General features: G+C 41.4%; 1 protein-coding gene across 3 annotated transcripts in view; it reads left to right on the top strand.

Moving 5' to 3' along the window:
- The window catches only part of JARID2 (jumonji and AT-rich interaction domain containing 2), a 211,872-nt gene that overhangs the window by 80,706 nt on the left and 108,135 nt on the right, over positions 1-23,031 (top strand). For all 3 annotated transcript variants that reach the window (XM_066188926.1, XM_066188936.1, XM_066188916.1), the window contains exon 2: positions 10,919-11,054. In XM_066188926.1, the coding sequence (XP_066045023.1) occupies positions 10,919-11,054 (136 nt within the window). The remainder of the gene's footprint in view (positions 1-10,918; positions 11,055-23,031) is intronic.

The raw sequence follows: 23,031 nt of genomic DNA, 5'->3' as shown, positions 1-23,031 counted from the left end.
GAACGGCTTAAAACCCTGGGAATTTAATTTGATCTCTCTTGTTGCCTTAAATATTGGGACTGAATGAAAATTTCTCTAACAGAACAGAAGGTGAACATGTTGGTATGTGACAGTAATAGAAGAAGGGTCCAGACCTGCTGTCATTGAGATGCTCTTCTGTAATCAGAGGCTAGGCTTGGCCGTGGGTAGTGGCTTGTCTGCTCTAAGTCAGCATACCTGGGGAGTGGAGTGCTGTATCCTCTTGATGTAACAGCATCCGTGGGGACAGTTGTTCTGAAATGCTTCCCTGGATCCTATTGTGGGATAGTCATTGTAGGAAAACCTTAAGCAGTCCCTCATGGTTTTAGCACCTGTTTAATGCTGGCTTTGTGAAGGAAGAAAGAAGGAGCTGCAAAATCACGCAGGGGTTCCTTTTTTCCCTCCTCTTTTTCATGTAGCACCATGCAGTTAGTAATATCATAGCTGGGGTTTTCAGTTGTGGTGGTGTGAAGGTAACAATGATTTGGCTTCAATGTGCCGCAACAGCTGCAGAATTCATTGGAGCTTAGAAGCCTGTGAGTTATAGCTGTGATGCCATTTACAGCTTTTATGGAAGAGCTCTTAAATTTGTGAAATGTGTTACTTTTTGAAGTGCATTATATTTGTAATTTGAATTCTCTAAAATCCTGTCTGAGGGAAAAGAAAACAGCTTTGAAAATCCTCTACCCTCTAAAAATACAGGGAACTCTTACCAGGCGGGGTATCAAATCTTTTAAATTGAGTGATTGAACACATAGATGGATTTGTAAGTGCTAAAATGTCAATTAGTGCACTTAAAAGCTTAATGGTTGTCTTTGATGTACTTCTAATATCTCCAGTAAAGTTTGACTGTTGCCATTGATCAGGGAGTGGGGGAGGGATGAGGGGATTGAATGCCAACCCAAACAGGTCTCATGGAGTTTGTGAGTGGCAAAGCAGTGCTTTGGTGTTGCTCAGTCTGAAATTCTTGACTCGTTTGCTAAATAATGTTTTGGAAGTCAGATGTATTTAATACTGAAGAGTGAGCTTGGAGTGTAGGTGTCCCCTGCTTATATAGCTTATTTTTGTGCAGAATATTTACTGATAGAACTACACTGACCTGAAAATACATTTAGAGTAGCTTTAGGGTCTCATCATACACGTCCTTTTACTGGATTAGGAGCAAAGAGTATAGGTTTAGTTTCCATCTCCCAGCTTCAATGGGTACTTCCCTCCTAGCTTTAAAAGATACTCTTCCAGTTGGCAATGTAAACGAGGACAAAATTATTCTGATGGAAATCTCCCTTTTCGGGTAGTACATCAAGCAAAATCAACATGTTGCGCTTGCAGTGCAGTATGAGTATGTCCATCCCAGGAGTCTGTGTCAATTCAACGTACTTGGTTCCCTATCAGGTTCAGTAAATTTGATTCAGGCACCGGTATCCTGAGGCTTCCCAGCAATAGGTTCAGCATATTTGACTGTCATTACTCCTCCCTGGGTTAAACAATTGAGCAGATTTCTTTTTTCTTTCTTTAAATCTATTTTTAAACCTGATGATTGCCTGAAATAGACATCCTTTAGACTTACATGAAAGTGGAAGAAATCAAGTTAAACGTTTCCAAGCTAAGACAAGGGACTCCTTGCATCACCCAGACCTGCTTTGGGTCACATTTATGCAAACTTGCAGGTCCATCGCAGTGCAAGTTTCTTTGTGGGTAGAGTTTGCCATGCCCTAGCTTTGGCGATGCCACACTCTTCACTGCTGGCCGTGGTCCTTTCGCAGAGTTTTGGTGGTGGAGCTACTCATGTAGGTACAAGCTGCTACAGTTCCATCAAAGTGAGTCAAGTGAGCCAAAACTTCCTCTTTGGTTTCTTTAAACCAGTGAAACCCATTCATACTGGAAAGGTTTAAATGGGGGTGAGTACAGGGTCATCCAGCAGGCATATAATGTCCTTCCCCGATTTTCAAGGGGACCTCCACCCGCAGCATCAAGCCTAGAAGGCATCAGGTTCCTGGTGGGCACAGCTATATTAAACAATGTAGCTAAACTGCATAGGCTTTGGCCTGGTATGCTTGGTTCACTGGGGGAGCAGTCTGAGTTCTGTATTTGCAGATGCACATTTTTGCTGAGAGATATATATGTGTGTGTGTGTGTGTACACACACACACACACACACCCCCACACCCTATACTCCTAGAAAGCAGGTAAATGAGCAGATCTTTTCCTGTGTTATAGACAAGGCTTCAGCATCCAGGTAATGCAGTCCTACAAAAGAAATAGTGTAAGCACTGACCTCCTGTTATACATGTGATGATAGATGCTAACCATGTCAACAGTTCTTCAGCTTCTCTAAAATATTGATGCCACTGACCAACTTTCCAGACACTGAGACACCAAAAGATTAGATCTCTTTTTAATTTCCATCTAAATACTGAAGGCAGATTTATGACACACCAGTTTTATCTTTTCCTCTTCCCTATTACCTATCCACTGCTTTGGCATGCAAAAGTGGTTAGTATTTTTTAAGTTGAGGCTTTCTGTTTGAGGGTCAAAAAAAAAGTCTTAATATAACTAGCAATATGCAGCAGGATTGGATTAGCCATACATATCTGTAGGTCTTATTAGCAGACACTTAAACTGTAGAAAATGCTTTTTATTGGACTGTATTCATATGGCTGCATTCTGGAGCTTGAACACCTTTATAAAAATACGAACTGAATCAAAATGAAATTAATTAGAAAGAATATATTTGAATTAAATTATCCTGAGCTGCTGAATACTCTTTGCATACCGGGTTTTATGTGTCTATCTTAAGTGTACTTGGTGGAGAGTTTTAATTAGAACTGGAGACAGAGTAGGAATATTTGGAATGTAAAATTTATAAATGGCAGTGATTTTCAGCTAGGAGTGTGGACATTTTTTTGAGCTAGCTACCTTTCTTGCTTCTCTTTCCCCCCTCTTCATAAACTACCTCTGTGTTCAAATTAATACCAGATTGGGAAAAAGAAGAAATCCTGTTGTGGCTTTTGGTCTTCTGCAGCATGATCAGAGTTGTCAGATCCACAGCTGCAGGAGATTTTTTTACCTTTGTGTGCTTAATGGCTCATACTACTCTGTTGTTTGACGGTGCCATTTAACCGTAAAAGCGCGGGGCTGTGGATGGCACGGGACATGTGGCTGCCTTGACTACTGTCTCACATGTCGGACATGCCAAGACTCAAAGAGCTGATTTGGCAGCTGCCCAGCAGATTTTTATAAAGGCTCAGTTGGTGGCCAGAAACCCAGGCTGTCGGAGTTGTGTTATGCAATAAATTGTTTTTCAGCAGAAGTTTCTAATCCAATTTCAGCTGTACTTTTTTTTCTTTTTTTTGTACTATGTAATCAAAGATAAACATACATTATTTCATGGTGTTTCAAAGAAGTGAAGACGTGTAGTGTAAACATCACCCATCAGGTTCATTTGTTTGGGTTTTTTTTAAGAAAGATTCAGACCAGTTCACCAACACAGGAAATTATGCTTAAATTATTTTGGTTTCTGCCTGGGAGGGATGTATTTGTATACAGCATACCTTTTCAAAGATCATTCAGTGTACCTTTTAGGACATGTTCCCTTCATTTGAAGAGAGCACCAGGTAAGAACCTAATCATCAAGTCAGAGCTCTTGCTCAGGCATAAATTGTCTACAAATGATGGTCAGACAGAAAATTGTACCTTGTCAGGCACTGACCTACCTGAATCATTGCAGGCCTTGCCCCTGTAACAGATGCCCTGCCACCCCTTTATATTTCTCTTTCGCTTCTCTAAAGTACATAATTCATTTTTGAAAAAGTTGGTAAGGCTCATCAGAACACAGTGAGATATTTGAGTAACAGTAGTTGCATTACATACAGCAAGGTTGCTTTCCTTTCCTGAATACCATTTGTGATTCCCTCCCTTATCATGGTTGTCACGTTTCAGTGCTGTGATGGGCTTTCATCCCTCCAAGTGTGAGTTGCTGTGCAAAGGGACAGTCCCACTTTTCTCTCTGCCCCAGCAGTAGTCATCATTTGGTCATGTGGTTAGAAATAGGGAAGATGATCTGGATGAAGACAGTAATTTTTCTTGTCTTGGGATGAGATTTTCACTCTTCTGATCAAACTGGTCAAATAGGCATGTAAGGGCTAATGCTGGCATTGTGTTTGGAGCAGATGTATCCAGTGTGGTGCCAGGTGAATTAAGCTGGTTATCAAAACCACCCCCTCAGTCTGAATAATTACCTTATATCTCCATACCTCTTTCTACCAGCACACTGCCACCCTTGGTTCATGTCAGATCCCAAAGCTCAGATGCTTTGGGTGCAAAATGGTTGTTTAGATTCCTAATCTGGCCTAAGAAAGTCATGGCTGTGGAGTCAGTGCTGTCAGTGAGGTGGTTTGAGTTGAAGTTGTAGTGCAAGTTGATAAATTAAGAAATTTTTTAGACCTGTCTTTACTCTGGATTTATTTGGGCTTTGCCTTTTTTAAAATTAATTAATTAATTAATTAATTAATTTAGTATTTATTTTGGCAGACCAGTGTAGGAAACAGTTGACAGCTTCTAAGCTTTCACTACTTTCATACTGAGTAATAGTTTTCTAGAGATGCAGAAACATCATCAAGGCCTCTTAAGTTTATGTAAAAGAAACAATTAACAGACGAAACAACTGTTTTTAAATATTTCATTATTAGGCGTAAGATAAATTTAGGAACTTTTTTTTATGACTCACTTCTGGGAATGACTTGTATTTGGAGATTCTGGCTGTTACTCTTCTACCATAATGTATTTTTGCAAGAGCAGGTTGAAGCTCACTGGGCTTAAAAGTGCCCGAGGCCTTTAGTGACCCAAAAACCAGAGCGTTTCTCTCCTGTGCTGCTCTTCAGAATTCATCTGATAGGAGGAAATGCAGTCCCTGGTGCAGCAGAAGGCAAGACGAATAGGAGATTGCAGGGGATGAAGGCTGTAGGAGAAGTGCTAAAGCAGGAAGAAGAGAGGTTTTTGTTTTCTTCCATTGTTTCTTTGCCGTGATAACATCGGTTCTTCAAGTTGGGAGCTGTAATGTAATGTGAATTCTTTGGGGAAGTTTTCTGGAAGTATGTGGGGAAAAAGTAGCTATAATTACCAGAGAGACTTAAATGCTAAAACAGAGCCATTAATAAAGGAAATTTCCCTTTTCTTCATATTAGTTAGCACATTTTTAAAACATGACCTATTTTCCTAAACTAGACAGAACAGATTACATTTTCCAGAAGGCATGAGTCACTCCACTATAAAGTCTCCAAGCTGTATCAATCTTCATCAACTTAAGCCATTCATGAGATTTTATTTTTTCTCACTGAATATAAGCAGTTTGTTTTAAACAAGAAACTGCTACATCCTCTCTGGATAGCTAAACTTGATTAAAAGGTTAAGTATTAAATAAATGTGAACTTTATTCTGAGAGAAGGGAGTGCAGGGACCTTGATAATAAGCGAAAGACTACAACGATATTACTGTGGATATATATGAGTGTAACTAGTTTGCACTATGTTCTGCTTGGCTGTAAGAAGTCCAAGCAGCATGATAACTGGCAGAAGGAGCCAAAAATCTTTATTTATGGAGCTTCAGTTGAATATATTACAGTCTGGTTTCAAATTGTTACCCTGGGAGTTCAAACGTTTGCTAGGAGTTTCTGCTGAGAAGAGCTTCTGCTGCCTGGTCGTGGAACAGCCCACTGGGTCCTGCAGGTTGCTCAGAGAGGGAGGTTACACTGAAGGGCCAACAGTGGGGTTTCCTCTGCCATGTGCATTTGGAGTGGTGGTGTGGAGGCTGATGGAACTTTGTGATACCATGGAGACCTCTGCTAATGCAGAAGGGGAAGTACCTGTGTTCCTACGGCAGTAAGACCTAGCACTTACTCATGAGGTTCACTCTGTGCCATGCACATACCGAGAAATTAGGCTTTGTAAATGAGTAAGGTAATTGATAATAAGTGCTAATCACACCTAGCAGCAGTAACTTCCCCAAGACTGCACGGAAGGTGAATCTGCGTTTTACACCGATTCTTCTTTGGTCTGACTTTTAGAGAAAAACAGGTATAACTCTTTTCCATTGATCATATACAGCCAAAAGGCCAAAATCTGTTGCAAGTCTTGAATCTGGTAAACAAACATTTCTATCTCGGTCCTTTAGCTGAAAAGTAATTTGTATGATCTATGAAAATGTGCTGTCTGTTTTTCATGCAAAAGACATGGGTTTTTTATGTTACTATAAATGCAGTAAAAACCACCCTTTGAAATAGTTCTCCTTCAAAAATATCCTTGAGGAAAGGGTAGAAACTTGTGGTTTATTTTTCCCATTGCTTCAAAATGACCTTCTTACATCTGCAGGAAAGACTCTCTGCGGGCTGTTGAACCATGAAAGCAAATTCATTTAGGGCATTGGGTGCCACAGTGATTTTAACTGAGTGTTGGATGCAGTGCTGGAAAAAGAAAAAAGAGGGAGTTTGTGTTTTGTTGTGTTGCTTTTTGCAACCTGGCATGAAGAATGAGGTCAGGAGATGCGTGCTTGGGAAAGACCCAAAGAGAGAGCTGGAAGCATGCCAGCCACACTGAGTCATAACACACATGCCTATAAGTATCTTTGTACCTTACAAAGTCCTGACTTTTCAAATAAAACCATCGCTGCTGTAGAAGTATTTACATAAAAATGAAAGCAAATAACATGGAGTGCTGCATGCATTCTTCCTTGTTCCAGCTTTGTTTTACCCTGTGAACTATAACTCCTGTTTGCTTAAGGCAAGGCTGGGCCAGGCTGAAGAATGCTGTATCTGCAATGAATGAGGGGAGAACCTTGAGTCATGCTGCTGCTGCTGCCCAAGGAACCCAGCAACTCTCATGATTTCAGGCTGACATTTCACCTGCCCAGGAGGTGGTGTTAGGCATGCCCCATGCTTCTGCTTTTTAAAAATTAGGATTTGAGTATTATTTTGGAAATAGAAAGGCTGTGTGCAGGCCACATGTGCACACCAGGCAGCTCGACTGCAGGGAACAAGAACCTAAGCTGTAGGTGAATGATGAAAGGTACAGGTGATGCACATTTTGATTTCTGAGCAAAAATATATGCATTATGTATCGATGTATGTTATATATATATAATTATTGTTATATATTGATTAAACATGTATTATGATTGCTGAAGTTCAAACAGAAATGTGCAATGTGTGGTTCCCTGAAATGGCATAACCAAGACGGCGGCATGATTTTTTAGTTAGTTATTTATTTTATTTAAAGGAGATGATGCGGTTGTGTTTCTTAATTCTGCCCTAGGGTCTCCCTGGTTGCTTGCATCTGTTAGTTTTATTCTGAGTTTATAAGATAATCTTATTGTCATATAGGGAGGCAGATATCATCTCAGCTAACCTGCACAGTGAAGGTTGTGGGCTTGTGGTGATGAACCTACATTTTAAGATGTTGTTCAGTCCTTTTTTGGGTCTGAGTCAATAATGGACAATCCATTAGTTCCCCATAAGTCGTTTCAATGGCTAATTACTTGCACAGTTGCAGAAATTGTTCTTTAATTCTGTCTTACATTTTTCTGAGTCGAGTTCCAGCTGTTGGATGATACTATACCCCTCTCTGCCAGCCTTGAGAGCCATCTATTAACAAATCTCTACTCCCTGTGGAAATATTTAAAGGCAGCCATTGAGCCAGTCCCTTTGAGTTTGGGGTGGGGGTGATGGGGTGGTGTTGAGGAGTTACATAGATTAAATTCTTCAAGGCTTTCACTTGACCGTATTTCTAAGCGGTTCTGGGTGTGTGTATGTTTTGCTAAAGTGAGATAACTCCTGCAGTTGGTGGTGGTGTGAGAGCAGAGCAGGCACACGAGCACACAACAGCTCTCCGTCCACTGGGGTGATGAGGCAGAGGTGATCTGACCCATGTAATTTTGGTTAAATGTGTCAGGAGCTGGAGCTGCTGCTCAGGTGGGCTCTGCTCAGCTGCCTTCCTGCGTTTGGCTGCTTTTGTGCCATAGGCTCCAGGGAAGATGCGCTTGGCAATTGTGAAACCTTTTCATTGCTCCTGCAATATGGAGCCATGTGAATACGGGTGTTGGCAGCAGCTTAGCCCCTTATTTTGTTGACCTCGGGTAGCACACGGTGTTGGAGAACTTGAGGACTTTTTTTCAAGCTGGGTGGTGTGCGCAGGGGAACCCCACAGCAGAGCGGTGCAGGCAGGACAGCGGCTGCAGCCTGGACACAGCTGAGCTGGTGGGGGCTCTGGTGTGGAGAGACTCTGCACACTGGACGCAGCATTGCTGTTTCACAGGGCAGATGAAGCCAATATGGTTCATCTGGAGTTTCACAGCTCCAGGAATTGAGTGTGGTGTGAAGCTGCTTCAGGGCCTGCTGAGGTCTTTGTTCCCACCTTCTGGGACTCATCTCTTCGCTGGTGGCACTAATGCCCAGGCAGCCCCCAGACCAGTGGGACCGTGTCCTGCATGTTGCTGGGGCCTCCAGCTGGCACCAGGGAGACACCTTGGCTGCAGGAAAATTGGGTGTCAGTTGGATGCATGACATTCTTTTGCATCCAGCATATTGCCTGGGGCGATGGAGATGACTCTAAGCTCCTCACAGGAGGGTGGCCTAGATCAGAGGCTGCTGGTATGTGGTGGTGGGTGCCTTCCTTCCCTTCCTCAGGAGGGACTGTAGCCTGCTGGTGCCAGGACACAGGTCCTGTTGTCAGCACATCCGGATTTAAAGACCAGTCCAATCAGCAGGTTTCACCCTGTCACTATTGAAGAAGTGAGACGTTGTTACAGAGAGGAATTAATTTCTATTGTGAGGTGTTTTTTTAGTTTTGTTTTGGTTTGGTTTTTTTTTTGTTTTTTGTTTTTGTTTTTTTGTTTTGTTTTTTGTTTGTTTTTTTGTTTGGGGGTTTTATTTGGTTGGGTTTTTTTAAAAATTTTATTTTAAAAAAGTTTTAATGGGTTTTTATGAGGGTAAATGGGCCCATGAGATCAGGAACCGATGGGTGTTTTTGTGCAGCTTCCAGTATGAATGCCAGTGAAGGGAGTGAGTGGTGTCCACAGGCCTGTGTCCTTAACATGGGCAGGGGCTGAAGGTATTTATATCTGTTTCCTAACTGAGCCTGACTCCCTTCCAGATTTATTAAGTAGTTCCCGTGTGAACAGAAATGCATGATGTCCCATTGGGCCCTTGTTGGTGGGGATGTAAATGAGGGTGTCCATGGGCAAGCTTTGTTAAAATTGGGCTGGAGCGCTCTCGTGTTTAGTGTTGCTTCTCCTTAGGGCTTGAAGCTGCCATTGCCAGCAAAATGGTAAGCCAGAGTTGTTTGTGTAAACCTTTGTTGACAAAATAACTGGATGTACTAGTCCTTTTAAAATGCTCGCCCAGAGATTTTTTTGTCTTTTTGGTTGCTGTGGGTGTTTGGTTACAAAGTTTGCTTTCTTGGCCCAGAGCTGCCTGTACTCTAAAACTCTCTGGGCATAGCTCAGCCGTCTTCAAAGTGTAGTAGCTTGTCCCTCGTGCGAAATGCACATCCTACTGCCAAAATGTGGGCTGCTTTCACTGCACTAATTGTGTTACTTTTGTTGTTGTTGTTGGGTTTTGTTTTTTTGGGTTGGTTTTTTTTTTTGGGGGGGGGGGGGTTTGTTTTATTTTTTTTTTAACCCCAGCCAAGTAATTTGTCCTAGAATTTTTTGGGGGGGAGGGTGAGGGATGGAAATGATTTTGATCACAATTCAGCAGCTGAATGCCGATGTGTCACTAGAGGAGCAAAGAAAAAGCTATCACTGGTCACCCTAAACTGTGCTTAGTTTTTTGGATGTTGGCAATGTCTGTCTTTCCTTTGGCACATGGATGATCTCAGCTCTCCTGCCTTTGCTGGTGGGGATCTCTGATGGGGCTTGTGGAGTTTCCATTGTGAGTTGACAGTGACAGTACAGTGTGGTACACTTAGCACTTCAGGTCTGCCTAGAAATGTTAATCTTTTGCTTTGGCAGTGATGTAGTCCCTGATGAATTGAAGGGCAAGAATGCTCAAATAGTGATTTCCAAAGACCCCAAGACAATTGTGGGGCTTATGAAAATATGATGACTTACCTATGTCACTTACGTCTTTATATCAATTTGCTGACTTAATTTCTTTGAATGCTAAAGGCTTTAGGGAAATGCTTTTCCAGGGAGTTAATCTTTTAACTAAAGTGAGTACTAAATTTGACATAGACCAGTATTCCTATTGACAAAATAGCATGTCTCCTAAAAATAAAATAGAAAATGTATGTCCCATGAGCCAAATTTCACTTGGCTTTATGCTGAGATAAATTCAGAATAACTTCATTGCTATCAAATACAACTTCATTGTAGCACTGCAATTAATGCAAATCACTAAAAAGGAAAGAAAAATAACCTGAGCCAACAGGCACAAACAAAGGCAAAAATGGCAACAAGTGAAGTTGGTTCACCAAACTTGCCTCTTCAATTTCTGCAACATTCATTTTAGTGTTTTGTTTCTTCCCTCCTCTTAATTACCAGGGAGAACACTTCCTGGCTGTGATAAATTTCTCCATGAGGGATTCATTATAAGGATTTTAACAATTAAGTTTTACCTCCTGCCTAACACCTGGTACATGTCTACTGCTGTTTCCAGAATAAAGGATTAAAGGGACTAATGCTCTGATTTGATGATAATACTTATGTTTTTGTTCTCTGTTAGAGCTGATCAGGTTGCATTTTCTTGCATAGTATTTTTTCAGGTTTTTTTCCTCTTTTTTTGGGGTTTTTTTTTTTTTCTGAATTAAAAATGATCTATACCTTAGGCCTTGGGGGTTTGGGTTTGTTTGGATTTTTGTTTTGTTTCAGGTGCATGCAACTGATGTCTCCTTTCTGTTTCCATCTCCTTTAGGATGACAGTGATGGGATTCCCTGGTCAGAGGAGAGGGTGGTGCGGAAGGTCCTTTATTTATCACTGAAGGAGTTCAAGAATGCACAGAAGCGGCAGCACAGCGATGGCATTAGTGGGAGCCTCAAGGCAGTGAACGGTGAGACACCTCTGTGGTAGTGCTGGAAGGACTCAGTCCTTTTTCCATGCTCTAGCAGGGAGGGAGACCATCTGGCATACACTGCACCTTTTTGATCTGCACAGAGGAACTTGTTTCTGGTGTGCTTGAAATGCCTGGGTTGAAGAATCTGTATGTTTTGGTTTCTGGCTAACTGACTTAGATGGGATCAGAGTGGAGGGCAGGTGGGAGGACAGGACAGGCCACAGATCTGGAGAACAGAAGCCCTTCTAATCACTTTCCTTCGTGATATGCTGAGTATGTCAGCAGAGAAGGTAACCATTTAGAGGTGATGGGCGTCAGTTACCTTGGGGAATTACACTTGGACAGAATTTACATACTGTCACATAGATGCAAAGAACTGGCTTACTAGCATCCGTCTCAGGAGTCATCCAAGTCCACAGGTGAAGTAGTATAGGATCTACATACAGAGTTAAAGGGCTGAGAGGACACAAGCGCTGTGACACTGGACTCCCCTACTTTAATAGTTCACAGAGCAGTTGTTTAAGGTATTAAAAGGAGATGCGGACAAGCTTAGATGGCAGGAGCTTGAAAAGAATTGAATTTTATTTCTTTAATGCTCTAGTCAGTTATTATATGTTGCTTCCCCTTCCCTTAAAGCTTGCTTTAAAAAGCCATGGTGTCCTGAGAGGTGAATATAAAGTGTGTCTCTTTCACATTCACTTACACCCTTACTTGAAAAGGCTTTGTCATGCTGGCTTGAGCCTTGAAAGTTATGACTAGCAGGATTCAGATTTCTGGGCAGGCTTACAGTTTTCATTCACAAGAGCTTATTTGTTTCTTTATGGAGGTTTATGGCAGTTCCTTTTAGGCATCTGCATAGCTATACATGTGCTAATGCATTAAAGCAGCAGCTGGGTGCTTGCTTGGTAGGTTATTTATATGTAGCTTGTGTTGTTGACATGGTGAGTCAGATTCCACTGAGCCATTATTGCCGACAAGGCAAAAAACTAGAGGAATGGCTGGAGAACTACAGGGGGCCTGATAAAGTCACTGTATTGCGTAAGAAATTGCAAACTCCTTAATGTGATTAAAGAAGACCTCAGACTTCTGTGTTCAGTAATAACATCAAACACTGATCTGATGGGAAGGGGCATCTAGCTTTCGGAGCAAGGCATTTATAAGCTTGGAGGTGTACACAAAACAGCATTGGCTTTTTTCCCTCCAACACCTCTGCATCATTGATCTTCTGTCAAACACAATTTCTCTTGGAAAGTTTCTTATTCCATTGTGGGGGTTTTGTTTAGTCAAAGGGAAAAAGTCCAAAGGCATGAAGCACAGTAATTGTGTGTTAGGAGGCTTTGATGATGTGCCAGGTTGCGGGATGACTGAGGTTTTCATGGTGTCTAGTTTCTCCAAAGGCAGCTTAGATAAAAAGTGAGTTGGCTGGGAGTGCATCAATGCAGGTATCAAGGCATGGAGTATGCGACTGGCTTCCCCTGGCAGCAGCAGAGCTCACATCTTCAGAGCTTTTCTCGTTCACAGAAATGGATGACCAGTTATCTGAGGGTTAGGTTTTTTTATTTGAGCCAGAATGATATTCCATGTTGTTCTTTCTGTTTGCTAAATGATTTTTGAAAAGTCCTTTCTTGGCACTGCTCTGTTTCAACATCTCTGTCCAAAAGCCTTTTTTTTTAGCCACTGATAATTGGAAAAAATTTTCATTATGCAGAGAAATATGAGCAAATGGAGGAGGATTGATATTGTGCAGTGACATCAAGAAAATCAATTTGAACATGCAATTTGTTCATTGCATTTAAAAAAAAAATGTAGCCATGTATTTTCAAATCCATGGGTCTCTATGGACTGAGAAAAAAGCAGGTCATCCAGAGAAATTACGGAGCTATTTTGAATTCAGGGAAATGTGTAGTATTTTAAGGCTGTGTCTTAGATCCCAGATTTCATGTTCTTGGGAAGAAAAAATGTTTCCTTGTATCTGTCCTTTGCACAACTTTCGCGCCACATCCATTGTTTTGCATGTTGCTCTGAAGAGTAGCATGCAGTTAAATATAATTTTATGTGAGTGACCCATTTTTTATTCATTTATTTGTGTAACTGTTGAAAATTGGATAGGTCACCTTTCACTACCTGGCAAATGTAACCATTTTCAAAAGTGGAAAGGAGGGATGTGATTCAGGCTGTCTGAATTCCCTGCTCTGTGCAAGAGCATGGATTGGTCTTTTGTGCTTCTAGTAGCTGAGGGGACTGCAAATAGCTGGGTAGCAGGATTTCATCTTGGTGCCACCATCTGTAATGCAGAGAGACATTATCTTGTCTAGTTTTATAACTGCCATTCCTTAAGTTTATTTATTCATAGCCTTGCAATCTGTAAATTGTTTTAGTAGAAAGTATTTCTTTTTGGCAATAGAGGAAGGTAAAAGGTACACCAGCTCCTTGCGAGTTGTGTCTTTAAGAAGTTTTTGTGCATTTGGAGTAGCTGAAGTTTGATGGACATGCTACAAAAGTTCCTCTGCCAGTGTTTGTGAAGCTGCAGCTAAACTTGTATGAAAATGATTTTCAATTGTATTTAATCTGGTGAGTTCTGTAGTATCGTTAATGATTTGGTAGCTGGAATAATGGTGCCTCTTTGATTGATAGTGTGAAAAGCAAATTAATTTTAAATGTGGAAGATGAACCCATTAACAGAAGTCTTTTCTGTATTAAAGTTTCTGCAAGCTCTGATGTGCTGGTGGTGGCACTGAGACAATTAACTTCTGTGCCTCTCTGAATAATAAAAATAAAATCTAAAATAAATAAAAATTGAAATTACTTTTGACAATTTTATGTATGATAATACCATATCTCTCTCTGTCTCACTATTACATCTACTTGTTATCCTGAAAATAACCCTGCCATTTTCAGTTTGTGTCTGAAACCCTGTTACTTAAGTGGTTCTGATTAAAGAGAAAGATGAGTGGTTATATTTTGATTGTCGTATCAGCGGTGATATTGCATGTGTGTTTATGTTGACTCTGGATATTTGCAGAGTATAGAACAACACCCTACAGTATGCCTCTCTTTCCTGCATTTTCCTCTTCAGCCCTTGGGAACATAACATTTGAAGGAGGTGCTTGTGCTGGTTGTCAAGAAACTCTTTGCAGCCTTAAAAGGGATACTGGAACTCTGATTATGGAAACAAGGTCGTGTGCTGGAAAAACCCAGTGGGACCTCTTTACTGATTTTGATTACTGCTGCCTGTCATTTGCGTCAGGATTTTAAGAATAAGGATTGGTGTTTGGAACAGTGATACCAATTTTCAGAGATCCTCATCTAAAAGGAGAACTAAGTCCTTTGGGAAATTGCTTTCTTCTTGTGTAGCTTAAAATGTGAGATAGGGCTATAAAAAAGCCCATGAAAGATGTAATGATGGCTTGCATTCTGTTGATGAGAGTAAATCCAGTACCCTCAAAAGACTATATCATAAAGCAGACTTTTATGACCTAAGATTTTTAAGTTCTGTTTTTCAAAACTCACAGTAAAGAAATTCGTGATGCAGAAGTTTCTTGAATGGAAAAAGTGACAAAGTTTCCTTTTTTGTTTAAGATGGTTAGTTAATCTACAGAGATGACAAACCAGACGTTAGAACTATTCAAGCAGATAGTTTGTTTTCACTACCTATACTTTGTCCTAGAAAGGTGTCATGGCAAATATGTCATCTAGGTTAAGCCCACAGCAGGCATAATTTGTTTGGGAAATCAAATGTATGTGAGGGAATGCTTTGGTTCAAGGCAGAAGTTGAAGTCTTGTTCACTAAGTAAATAAAGAGATGAGTAAAAAAACATAATTGTGCTATTTTGAGAGATTTCACCTTACATATAAGGTTGTTAAAGGAACTTACTTATTTTATGTATGTTCTTTAAATGGAGTGAGAACTATGTCAGCATGTGGATGGAGGTGATTGTTGGACCATAAAGTCTCTGGTGCTTTTTCTTCCATCACAGAATCATTTTGGTTGGAAAAGACTTCCAACCTTTGTCCGATCTCTACCTTGTTAACTAGACCACAACAGTAAGTACTAAGTCCAGTTGTTTCTTGAACAACTCCAGGGATGGGAACTGCACCACTTTGTATTGGTCTGCTTCTGCCCTCAGCCATTCCCACACAAAAGTTCACGTGATTTTTGTTGGAGAGTTGGTTTTTCACAAATAATACATTTCCACACTGAGAGGCAGGAGGCTCTGAGACAGTTCCTGGTGGGACTGTGGTGCCAGACCCACTGGCAGCACCAGTCTCTGATTCCTGGTCTGCCCATCCCTGGACTTCCACACTGTCTGTTCAAGCAAGCTGGGGCAGGCAGCAGTGCGTTCTTAAAATAGCTGTTTTCGTCATTGATGCATGAGTTTTCAAATGTTTACTGCTCACTGCAGGGAAATTTCTGTCCATGCTTCCCAGTGAGCCATGTTGAAAGGAAGGTACCCAGTGATAGGGTGACATGGGAGTGTCTTCATCTGACTTCAGTTTATTGGTGAAGCCTCTTTTCCCTGGCTGTGTAGATGGTATTCCAGGCGTGGCATGAAAATTGAAACAGATGTGGTAGAAATGCCTAAATGCTCTAAGCCGGGTGCTTCAGCTCAGTGCCATGTATTATCTGCCAAAAGCTAACTAAGAGGGGATGGCAGCAGCTGCCAGCTGGGCAGCCATGTCTTCCATTAGACCATGTCTCTTCTCCTCTGACTCCTGCAGATGAAAACACGGCAGCCCTTGGGGAAGTGCTGTTGTTTCAGCTGTGCCTCTGTGTGCCCAGAGCGGTGTGGGTCTCCTTCCCTGGCTGGGTCACTACTCAGCCTTCAGTTTTGAGCGAGAAAGCAGCCCTCTTTATTCACTGTGATGGTTCAGTTATACTGCTAACTTCATCTCTCTTATTTCTGAAGGCTGCAATTAAGTACTGCAGGAAGGTTTTTGCTAACGTTTGTCTAGGGAGCTTTTCACTCCATCAGTGATGTGAGATTGCATTTGTTGACAGTGGGTAATGTCTGTCTGTCTCCTAAGCTTTAGCGGAGGATTGTGACTGTGCCAAGGACCCTTGTCTGTAAGTGGGTTTTAAAAATGCATTTACAGAAACAGAAATACCTCTTTCAACTTTGCAGTATTTTCCCTTTACATTCAGAGTAAACAGCCTTTCTGGCTAGTTTTAAACTGTGATTAAATATAGATGTTTTCAACTAAAAGGTTCAGAAAATAAGTGTTTGAGCAAATTTGTCATGGCACTCAACATCACTTTCACTTTGGTGGTTGCTGTCAAGTGAATTTAAAGATAAACAAATAAATAATAGGATGTTTGAGTTGGGCTTCATTGAAAATTTCCAAATCTCTTTTCCTTTCTTTGTTTCCTAGAATAGAATTAATTTTGAGCCTGCCAGGGACTTGCTTGTTTGTTGTCTGACACAGGTTCTTCTTTGCCTTTTCCATCATCACCACTTAAAAAAAATTTTGCGGGCCAAATTATGCCCTCAGTGATATCAGCCAAATTCGATTATGTCCATCCAAATTGTGCTCCTGTCTTAATAAAATTTCAGTGGTTGGCAAGACTGATAGAAAATTTTCTTTCACAGCACACCCATATTCCTTTTCCTCTCAAATGTAACAGAGATGGCTATTTCTTTAACGCGTGAAACAGAGAAATTGTACAATTAATTTTCTTAAAACTTATTTCATGACCATCTCAAAAGAGCTTCTGTTGCTTCTGAATGCAATTCTGGGCAAACAAATTGTAAAAATAATCTTGCCTCCTTGCATATTGCTAATCGTAGGTAATAGAAAATGAAAATGGAAACAAAGAGTCTGCAAAGGTGTGTGCATTGTCTGTAGCAGACTGAGTTATTGTAGGCTAAAATAAATAAGCTGAAGAAAGGTGGGAAAGAGTTCAGCAGTACCTGATGGGTCTGGCCCTGCTTCTTGTGCCTTGTGCTGGCTCTGCCATTTGTCTGCCCATGCAGTTCAGCTGGTAAAGAGTAGTAACGTGGCAGAAAACTAGCTAGCCCAGAAAAAAAGATATTTAAAAACATGTCTTTTTTTTTTCTAGTTTAATGAACTATGCACATTCATTAAGAGGTCACTTGAGCACCACGTGCTCATTGGGTGGAAATGGGGCACCAGAGTACCTTGAAGTTGGAGGAAGAGACTCCTCATCCCTTTTGATAGTAGCAAGCTGCTTGACTTGGCATATTCATCTTGTCTAACTACAGCCTTAGGACTGGCACAGTCATCTCATCTAACCACAACCTCGGATGCTAGAAGGGACAGCAATTGCCAGGAATATGAGCAAAAAAAGATGTAGCTTAAAAGTTCATTGAAAAGTGCTTCACAAGTAAAGTGGTTAGGTTTGTGTTTCTCTTAAGAACAAACAACAAAAACCAACCCATTGCCATCTGGTCTAGGGAAGTGATTGTCCCACGCTACTCTGCACTGGTGCAGCCTCAGCTCGAGTCCTGTGTGCAGCTTTGGATACCACAGTATAAGAAATATATGAAGTTGTCAGAGTCCAGAGGAAGGATTCGAAGATGGTGAAGGGCCTTGAGGGGCAGCCATATGAGGAGCAACTGAGGTCACTTGGTCTGTTCAGCCTGGAAAAGAGGATACTGAGGGGATGCCTCATTGCAGTCTGCAACTTTCATGTGAGGGGAAGAGCAGGAGCAGACCCTGATCTCTTTGCTGTGGTGCTCAGTGACGGGATTCAAGGGAAGATGTGTCAGAGAAGGTTTAGGCTGGATATTTGGAAAAGGTTTTTGACCCAAATGGTGGTTGGGTACTGGAACAGGCTCCCCAGGGAAGTGATCACAGCACCAAGCCTGACAGAGTTTGAGAAGCGTTTGAACAATGCTCCCAGGAATGGTGTGACTTCTGCAGATGGTGCAGGGATGAGAGTTGGACTCTGATCCTTGGGGGTCCTTTTAAACTTAGGATAATCTATGATTCTATCAACCACCTCCAGCACCCCCAAAAACCCCAGAAACAAATGCACCAAGAAAGCTCCACCCAAAACAAACCCCAAAATCACCTCTTACATAATGGTGAAATTTGTTGTGTTGATTCTCCACGATACAAAACTTGGCCTTAACACCAGCAGAGAAAACAATTTTGTTTTCCTTGACTCAGGGTAAATCTGCATAGCTGCTGCCTCGAGTTTGTTTTCTCTGTCAGCAGACTGGAGAGCACCCTTGAGTGCGGACAGGTAAACTGTTCAATTCTCTCTTTATCAACCATAAAATCTCCAGCCTAAATTTGTACCATGGCATCTTTTTGGCTGGTATTTACAACCGAAAGAGTAGTGGTGTTTTTACATCACAGGATTGCCAGCTCTGTCAAAACCTGTACCTTTTGTCAATTCTAGCTTGCCTATTTTAGAATTGAGAGTAAGAGAGACCACTAAATCAGTCCTTAAAATAGCATAGTCCATTTACTGAGAAATTAGAATGTAATGGGAAATAAAATGAGTATTACAAGTACGTGCAGAGAGAAGTTTCACTCATACACACAGACTGTGTAATGCAGTTCACTGTAGTCAGTCCTAGGGAACTGTATTTTCTGAAACTGTCTCTGCTTGGTTTTGAATAAGGCCTTTGCTAATTATTTTTACACTACAGCTTTGAGCTTTTAGTGCAAGACTACAGTTGTGGAGTGCTTTCAGAGTAATAGAAAGAATATGTTTTCAGACTTCAAGGGGCTGTCTTGTGTGCTAGAACCTCCACAGCAGTTTATATTTGACGTTGGGGGCGTTTTAGAAATTACTTTCTGTTTGAAAGAGTTTGAGAACTATTTGCTCCAGCAGGACATTTCTAAGGCCATTAGGCTGTGTTTAATTGGAGCAGGTGTCATGTGTGCTGTAAGCCTTATTGTGTCAACCCTGGCAGTAAAGTAGTTTTAGAAGAAAAAGCAGACATTCTGTAACTGCTGATGGGCACAGTAGCCAATTCAGCAAGTTGCCTGACACAGCTGCCCATGTGTATACTCTTCACCTCAAATGCCCTATGTTACCTGTGTTCAGAGGCCTTGACTTGTAAAGAATATGGGATGCCAATCAAAATGGGTTTGGGGATCGTTGTAGTGATGTAAACTGAAGGCACTGGTAGATTGGTGTCATGGTATTTTAAGTGTCATTGATCCACATCTGAATGTAGAATTTTGGATGTGAAGAGCAAGAAACCCAGTCACCTTTTTAGAGCAATGAAACTCTTCAGGAATTAGTCACATTCATTTCATGGCTCATAACAGATTGGTCTGTGCTCTGAGTGCATGCCTCCACATTTTGGTTTGGTTTCATTTGGATCTTTTTGATTTAAAATCTGCAAGAAACCGTTCTGAAATAACTGCTCTCTTTAAGTAACTGATGATGATGAGAGGTTCATCACATAGCAGATACGTTCCAGAGCTTGTGGGTGAATGTCTTCCAAAAAATAAATATAGCCTAGTACGTATACTGTTAAGTCATAGCAGATTGCTTCCCATAGTAATAAATGTGGCTGCATGTTTAAATCTTTGTGTGTGTGTGTGTGTGTGTGTGTCTGACTGGCACAGATTTATTACAAGCAGTTAAGATGATGTATTCAGAGTTAGTTGAATGCATATTCTGAGTAATCTGGCTTCTATGCCCTTTGTTTCCCAGTTTAAATGAATTTAATTGGGGAGGTTGTTGGTCAAGTCAAAGGTACAGATACAGAAGCCTTGGGCTTAGGGCAGCAAGGATAACAGTGACAAGCTTAACTCATAAGTGTTTCTTCTGGTACATCTGAAGGAATTTCCATCTCTGAGAGCTGTAGGCAAGTGAATTTCCACCCTTATCCATCCTGTTTTCTCCCCTTATGAGACTGTCTGTTAGTGAGCATTGCAATCAGAGTCAGGACCATGTGATGTTTCAGATCTGTCCACTGAGGGGCTAACTCATTCCAGATAAGCCCTGAACAGACAACATTCATTTTTTTACTTTGCTCAGAATTTCCTGTGCTTTGTTCTGCATCTGTTTGTGAAAGACTGCGTTATCTTTGAAAGCCTTCATCTTACTTTCTTTATTCAAGCTATACGCTAAAATGGAAAAAAGGGAAGAGCTGGAAGGAGCCCAGCTGGAGCAATCTGCCAAAGATCCCACAGAGGGATGGAGCTGGCAAACTCCTGAAACCTCATCAGCTGACCTCTGGTGCAATTTGGGAAGCCAGGAGATAAGCCACTTTTCCTGCTAAAGGTTTGGCAGCTTCAGCCAGCCATTCCGAGTAATGCCTAAAAGACCGCACCAGTATTCAATTGCATTTTTTTCCTCCCTCTTTCATCCCTCACTTAGCTTTAGCAGTGGTTGACCTTAAAAGTATTTCAGTTCAGCCTCTTGTTAGTCTTTGTGTGTGTGTGCATGTGTGTAAACAGACATGTTGGATCTAAATCGCATCTTGACGCGCTGTCTTCCAGCCAGGTTGTTTCAAAAGCAGGTACTCCCTAAAATACCTCCCTCACACAGTGGTTGTTGTCTCTGGTGCTGTGAAAGGTGACAATGTTCCATGGCCAACTGTTTTTAAAGATGCTCTGCAAGCACCCCAGTGTTTTTAAGTTACGCCTCCTGTGTATGTGGACGGATTGAAAGAAGCTTAAAAGTGATGAAAATGGTACAGAAACAGTACAGTTTTTTCCTTTTTTCACAACGTGGGAAATTTCTTTCTGTTTGGGGTGGAAATGCTGTCACAATGTTAGGAAGAGGGTGCCGTGATAGAAGTGTGTCCTTTCATATCTATGTATTTTCTCATTGAGAAAAGGCATCCTGGTTCTACTGCCACATGCACATACAGGTGTATCAGATGGAGAGGGCTGAAAAGGAATTTCATCCCCCTCTTTTTTTTCCTGACCCCTGCTCCCTTGCTGGCACGTTGAGATCTTGTTTCAGAGCCTCAGGCTCTCTCTCAGTCTGTGGCTCCATATGCCAGAGGGAAGCGATAAAATTGCATGGAGCCACAAACCTGAGGCTTAGTACAGGAGTGGGCTGGGGCTGGAGAGAAGGATATTCCTGTTACACAGTCTGCATGCAAGACTTAGTTTCTCTTCCCTGCTCTTGGTTCCTGCGGTCTGTCTGTCTGGAAACATGCTGTTTCTTTGCCAGGGAGAAGACACCTAACTTTTCTCTCTAATATGACAATCTATTTGATGGGGCAGTAAGCAAATAACTCTGTTTTGCCAAGATAAGAAAATCTGGTGCTTTCTAGAGTAGTTGTTCTGCCTCTTTGCATCTCGGGGGGTCAGCAGCAATTACCTTCAGGTGGAAGTCATGAATAAGGGATAGAAGTTACAGCAATGTGGCTTGAATTCCAAATCTTCTTGAAACATGGGTTTTTGCTGCTCTTCTCCCCCTCCCCGAAATCAATTGAAGATGGCCTTTTGTGCAACAATGAGGTCTGTGGTTAGGGACTAGTTGTCAAGTTTTATTTAGATGGAAACCTGTCCCAGAAGCTTTACCTCATCTCATTGTCCTGCAGGGATGAACTTCAAATGACAGTTTACATTTGCCTGGAACTGACCTTCTCTAATTGAAATGAACAAGGCTGTCTTATCTAAGTAGATAAACACAGCCCATTTGCAATTGTAGATTTAAATGCAGTCTTTCATAGATTACCTTCGAACAGTATGGTGCTGTCCTTGAATATTTAAAGTCTCATTAACAAGAGACCAGAATTGAAGAGTAAATGTTCTTTGTGAAAGAGAGGTTTTTGAGCTGCAAGCTGATGCTGATCTCTGCTAGGCTGGAGGAAGACTGTTTGGGTACAAAGTGCCCTTTATGCCAGCATGGAAGGCGCTCCAATAAAACTGGCGTGCAAAGTCATGAAGGTTGATTAACATCCATAGCATTGCACAGGGTTATATACAAGTACTCTGCTCATAAAGTAGAATAAATGGGCCGTTAGTTAAGGCGTTGCTTAGCACAGAAAACCACCTTTCTTTCTGTTGTGGATCTAGGCTTCTGCCATTAACAGCCTGGAAAGCAGACTTTTTAGAAATAGTTGACTGATTAGAAAAATGAACTTAAAAATACTTCATGCAAACTTGAATATTGGGGTTTATAGGGAAAGTTTTGCAGACTTTCAGTTTCTCTGGCATAGCTGGATATTGAGATTGTGCTGGATTGCTATCTGGCTGGATCAAAACTATAACTGCACAGTAATTTTCTCTTTAAAGCCTCTCAATTAATTTTGTACTCAGTGGGGATAGTCTCATGAAAACTAGACTTGTAGGGAAACTTAGAAAGGGACCGACTCCTGTGAGAAAGAGTCTGCTCTTCAGTCTGTGCTTTCCTACTTCCATGACAGATTCTGCAAGGACAGACAAAGGACTCAGAAACTTTACCTAGGTTTTAGGAAAATAACTTCCAGGCTTTTATTCGTTGCTGATGTCACTCCTGACTTTTGTTGACTAGGTAGTTCTTCAGGCAGCTGGAATGAGAATAGAGTGAAAGAGATGGTGTTTTCCATGCTGTCTCTTTCCCTTTACTCAGGTTGAAAGCAATGGAAAAGTACTGGTTTGGTGTCCTCTTGTCATGAAAAATCTTCAGTTTTCTAAAGTGCTAAGGTCAGTAGGAGGGATCTCACTGAGCTTTTGGTTGGTCTGTCTGTTTGCTCTAAAGTGGAATGCTATTCTGCAGCTCAAAGGAGAAAGATCTCAGCCCTAAGGTTTGGGAGCAGGTGGTAGTGGCAATTTCAGCAGGATTTGGGGAATTCTTGCAGTATGAGGAGAGAGAAAGTGCCCTCTGTAGGGGGCAGATTTTGTCCTGATGTGGCCTTTCAAGAGAAGATTATTTGGAGAGTAGCACTACTTACAGGGGTCCTGCTCTAAAACCAGGTGAGGACTTGCCAGCTGAAAATGAAAATGACATGCCAAATGAAAATACGACTCCAGCAGAATTAATTTGCTAACGTGTAAGAAAGCCCTGTTTCATAAGCACGCGCATTTCTATTTGCCCCTCCCCAAAACT

The sequence above is a fragment of the Chamaea fasciata genome, unplaced genomic scaffold, assembly GCF_029207755.1.
Source record: "Chamaea fasciata isolate MVZ Bird 193981 ecotype frontalis unplaced genomic scaffold, bChaFas1.0.hap1 SCAF_1, whole genome shotgun sequence".
NCBI classification, from domain to species: domain Eukaryota; kingdom Metazoa; phylum Chordata; class Aves; order Passeriformes; family Sylviidae; genus Chamaea; species Chamaea fasciata.
This window is presented reverse-complemented; position numbering and strand designations above follow the sequence as displayed.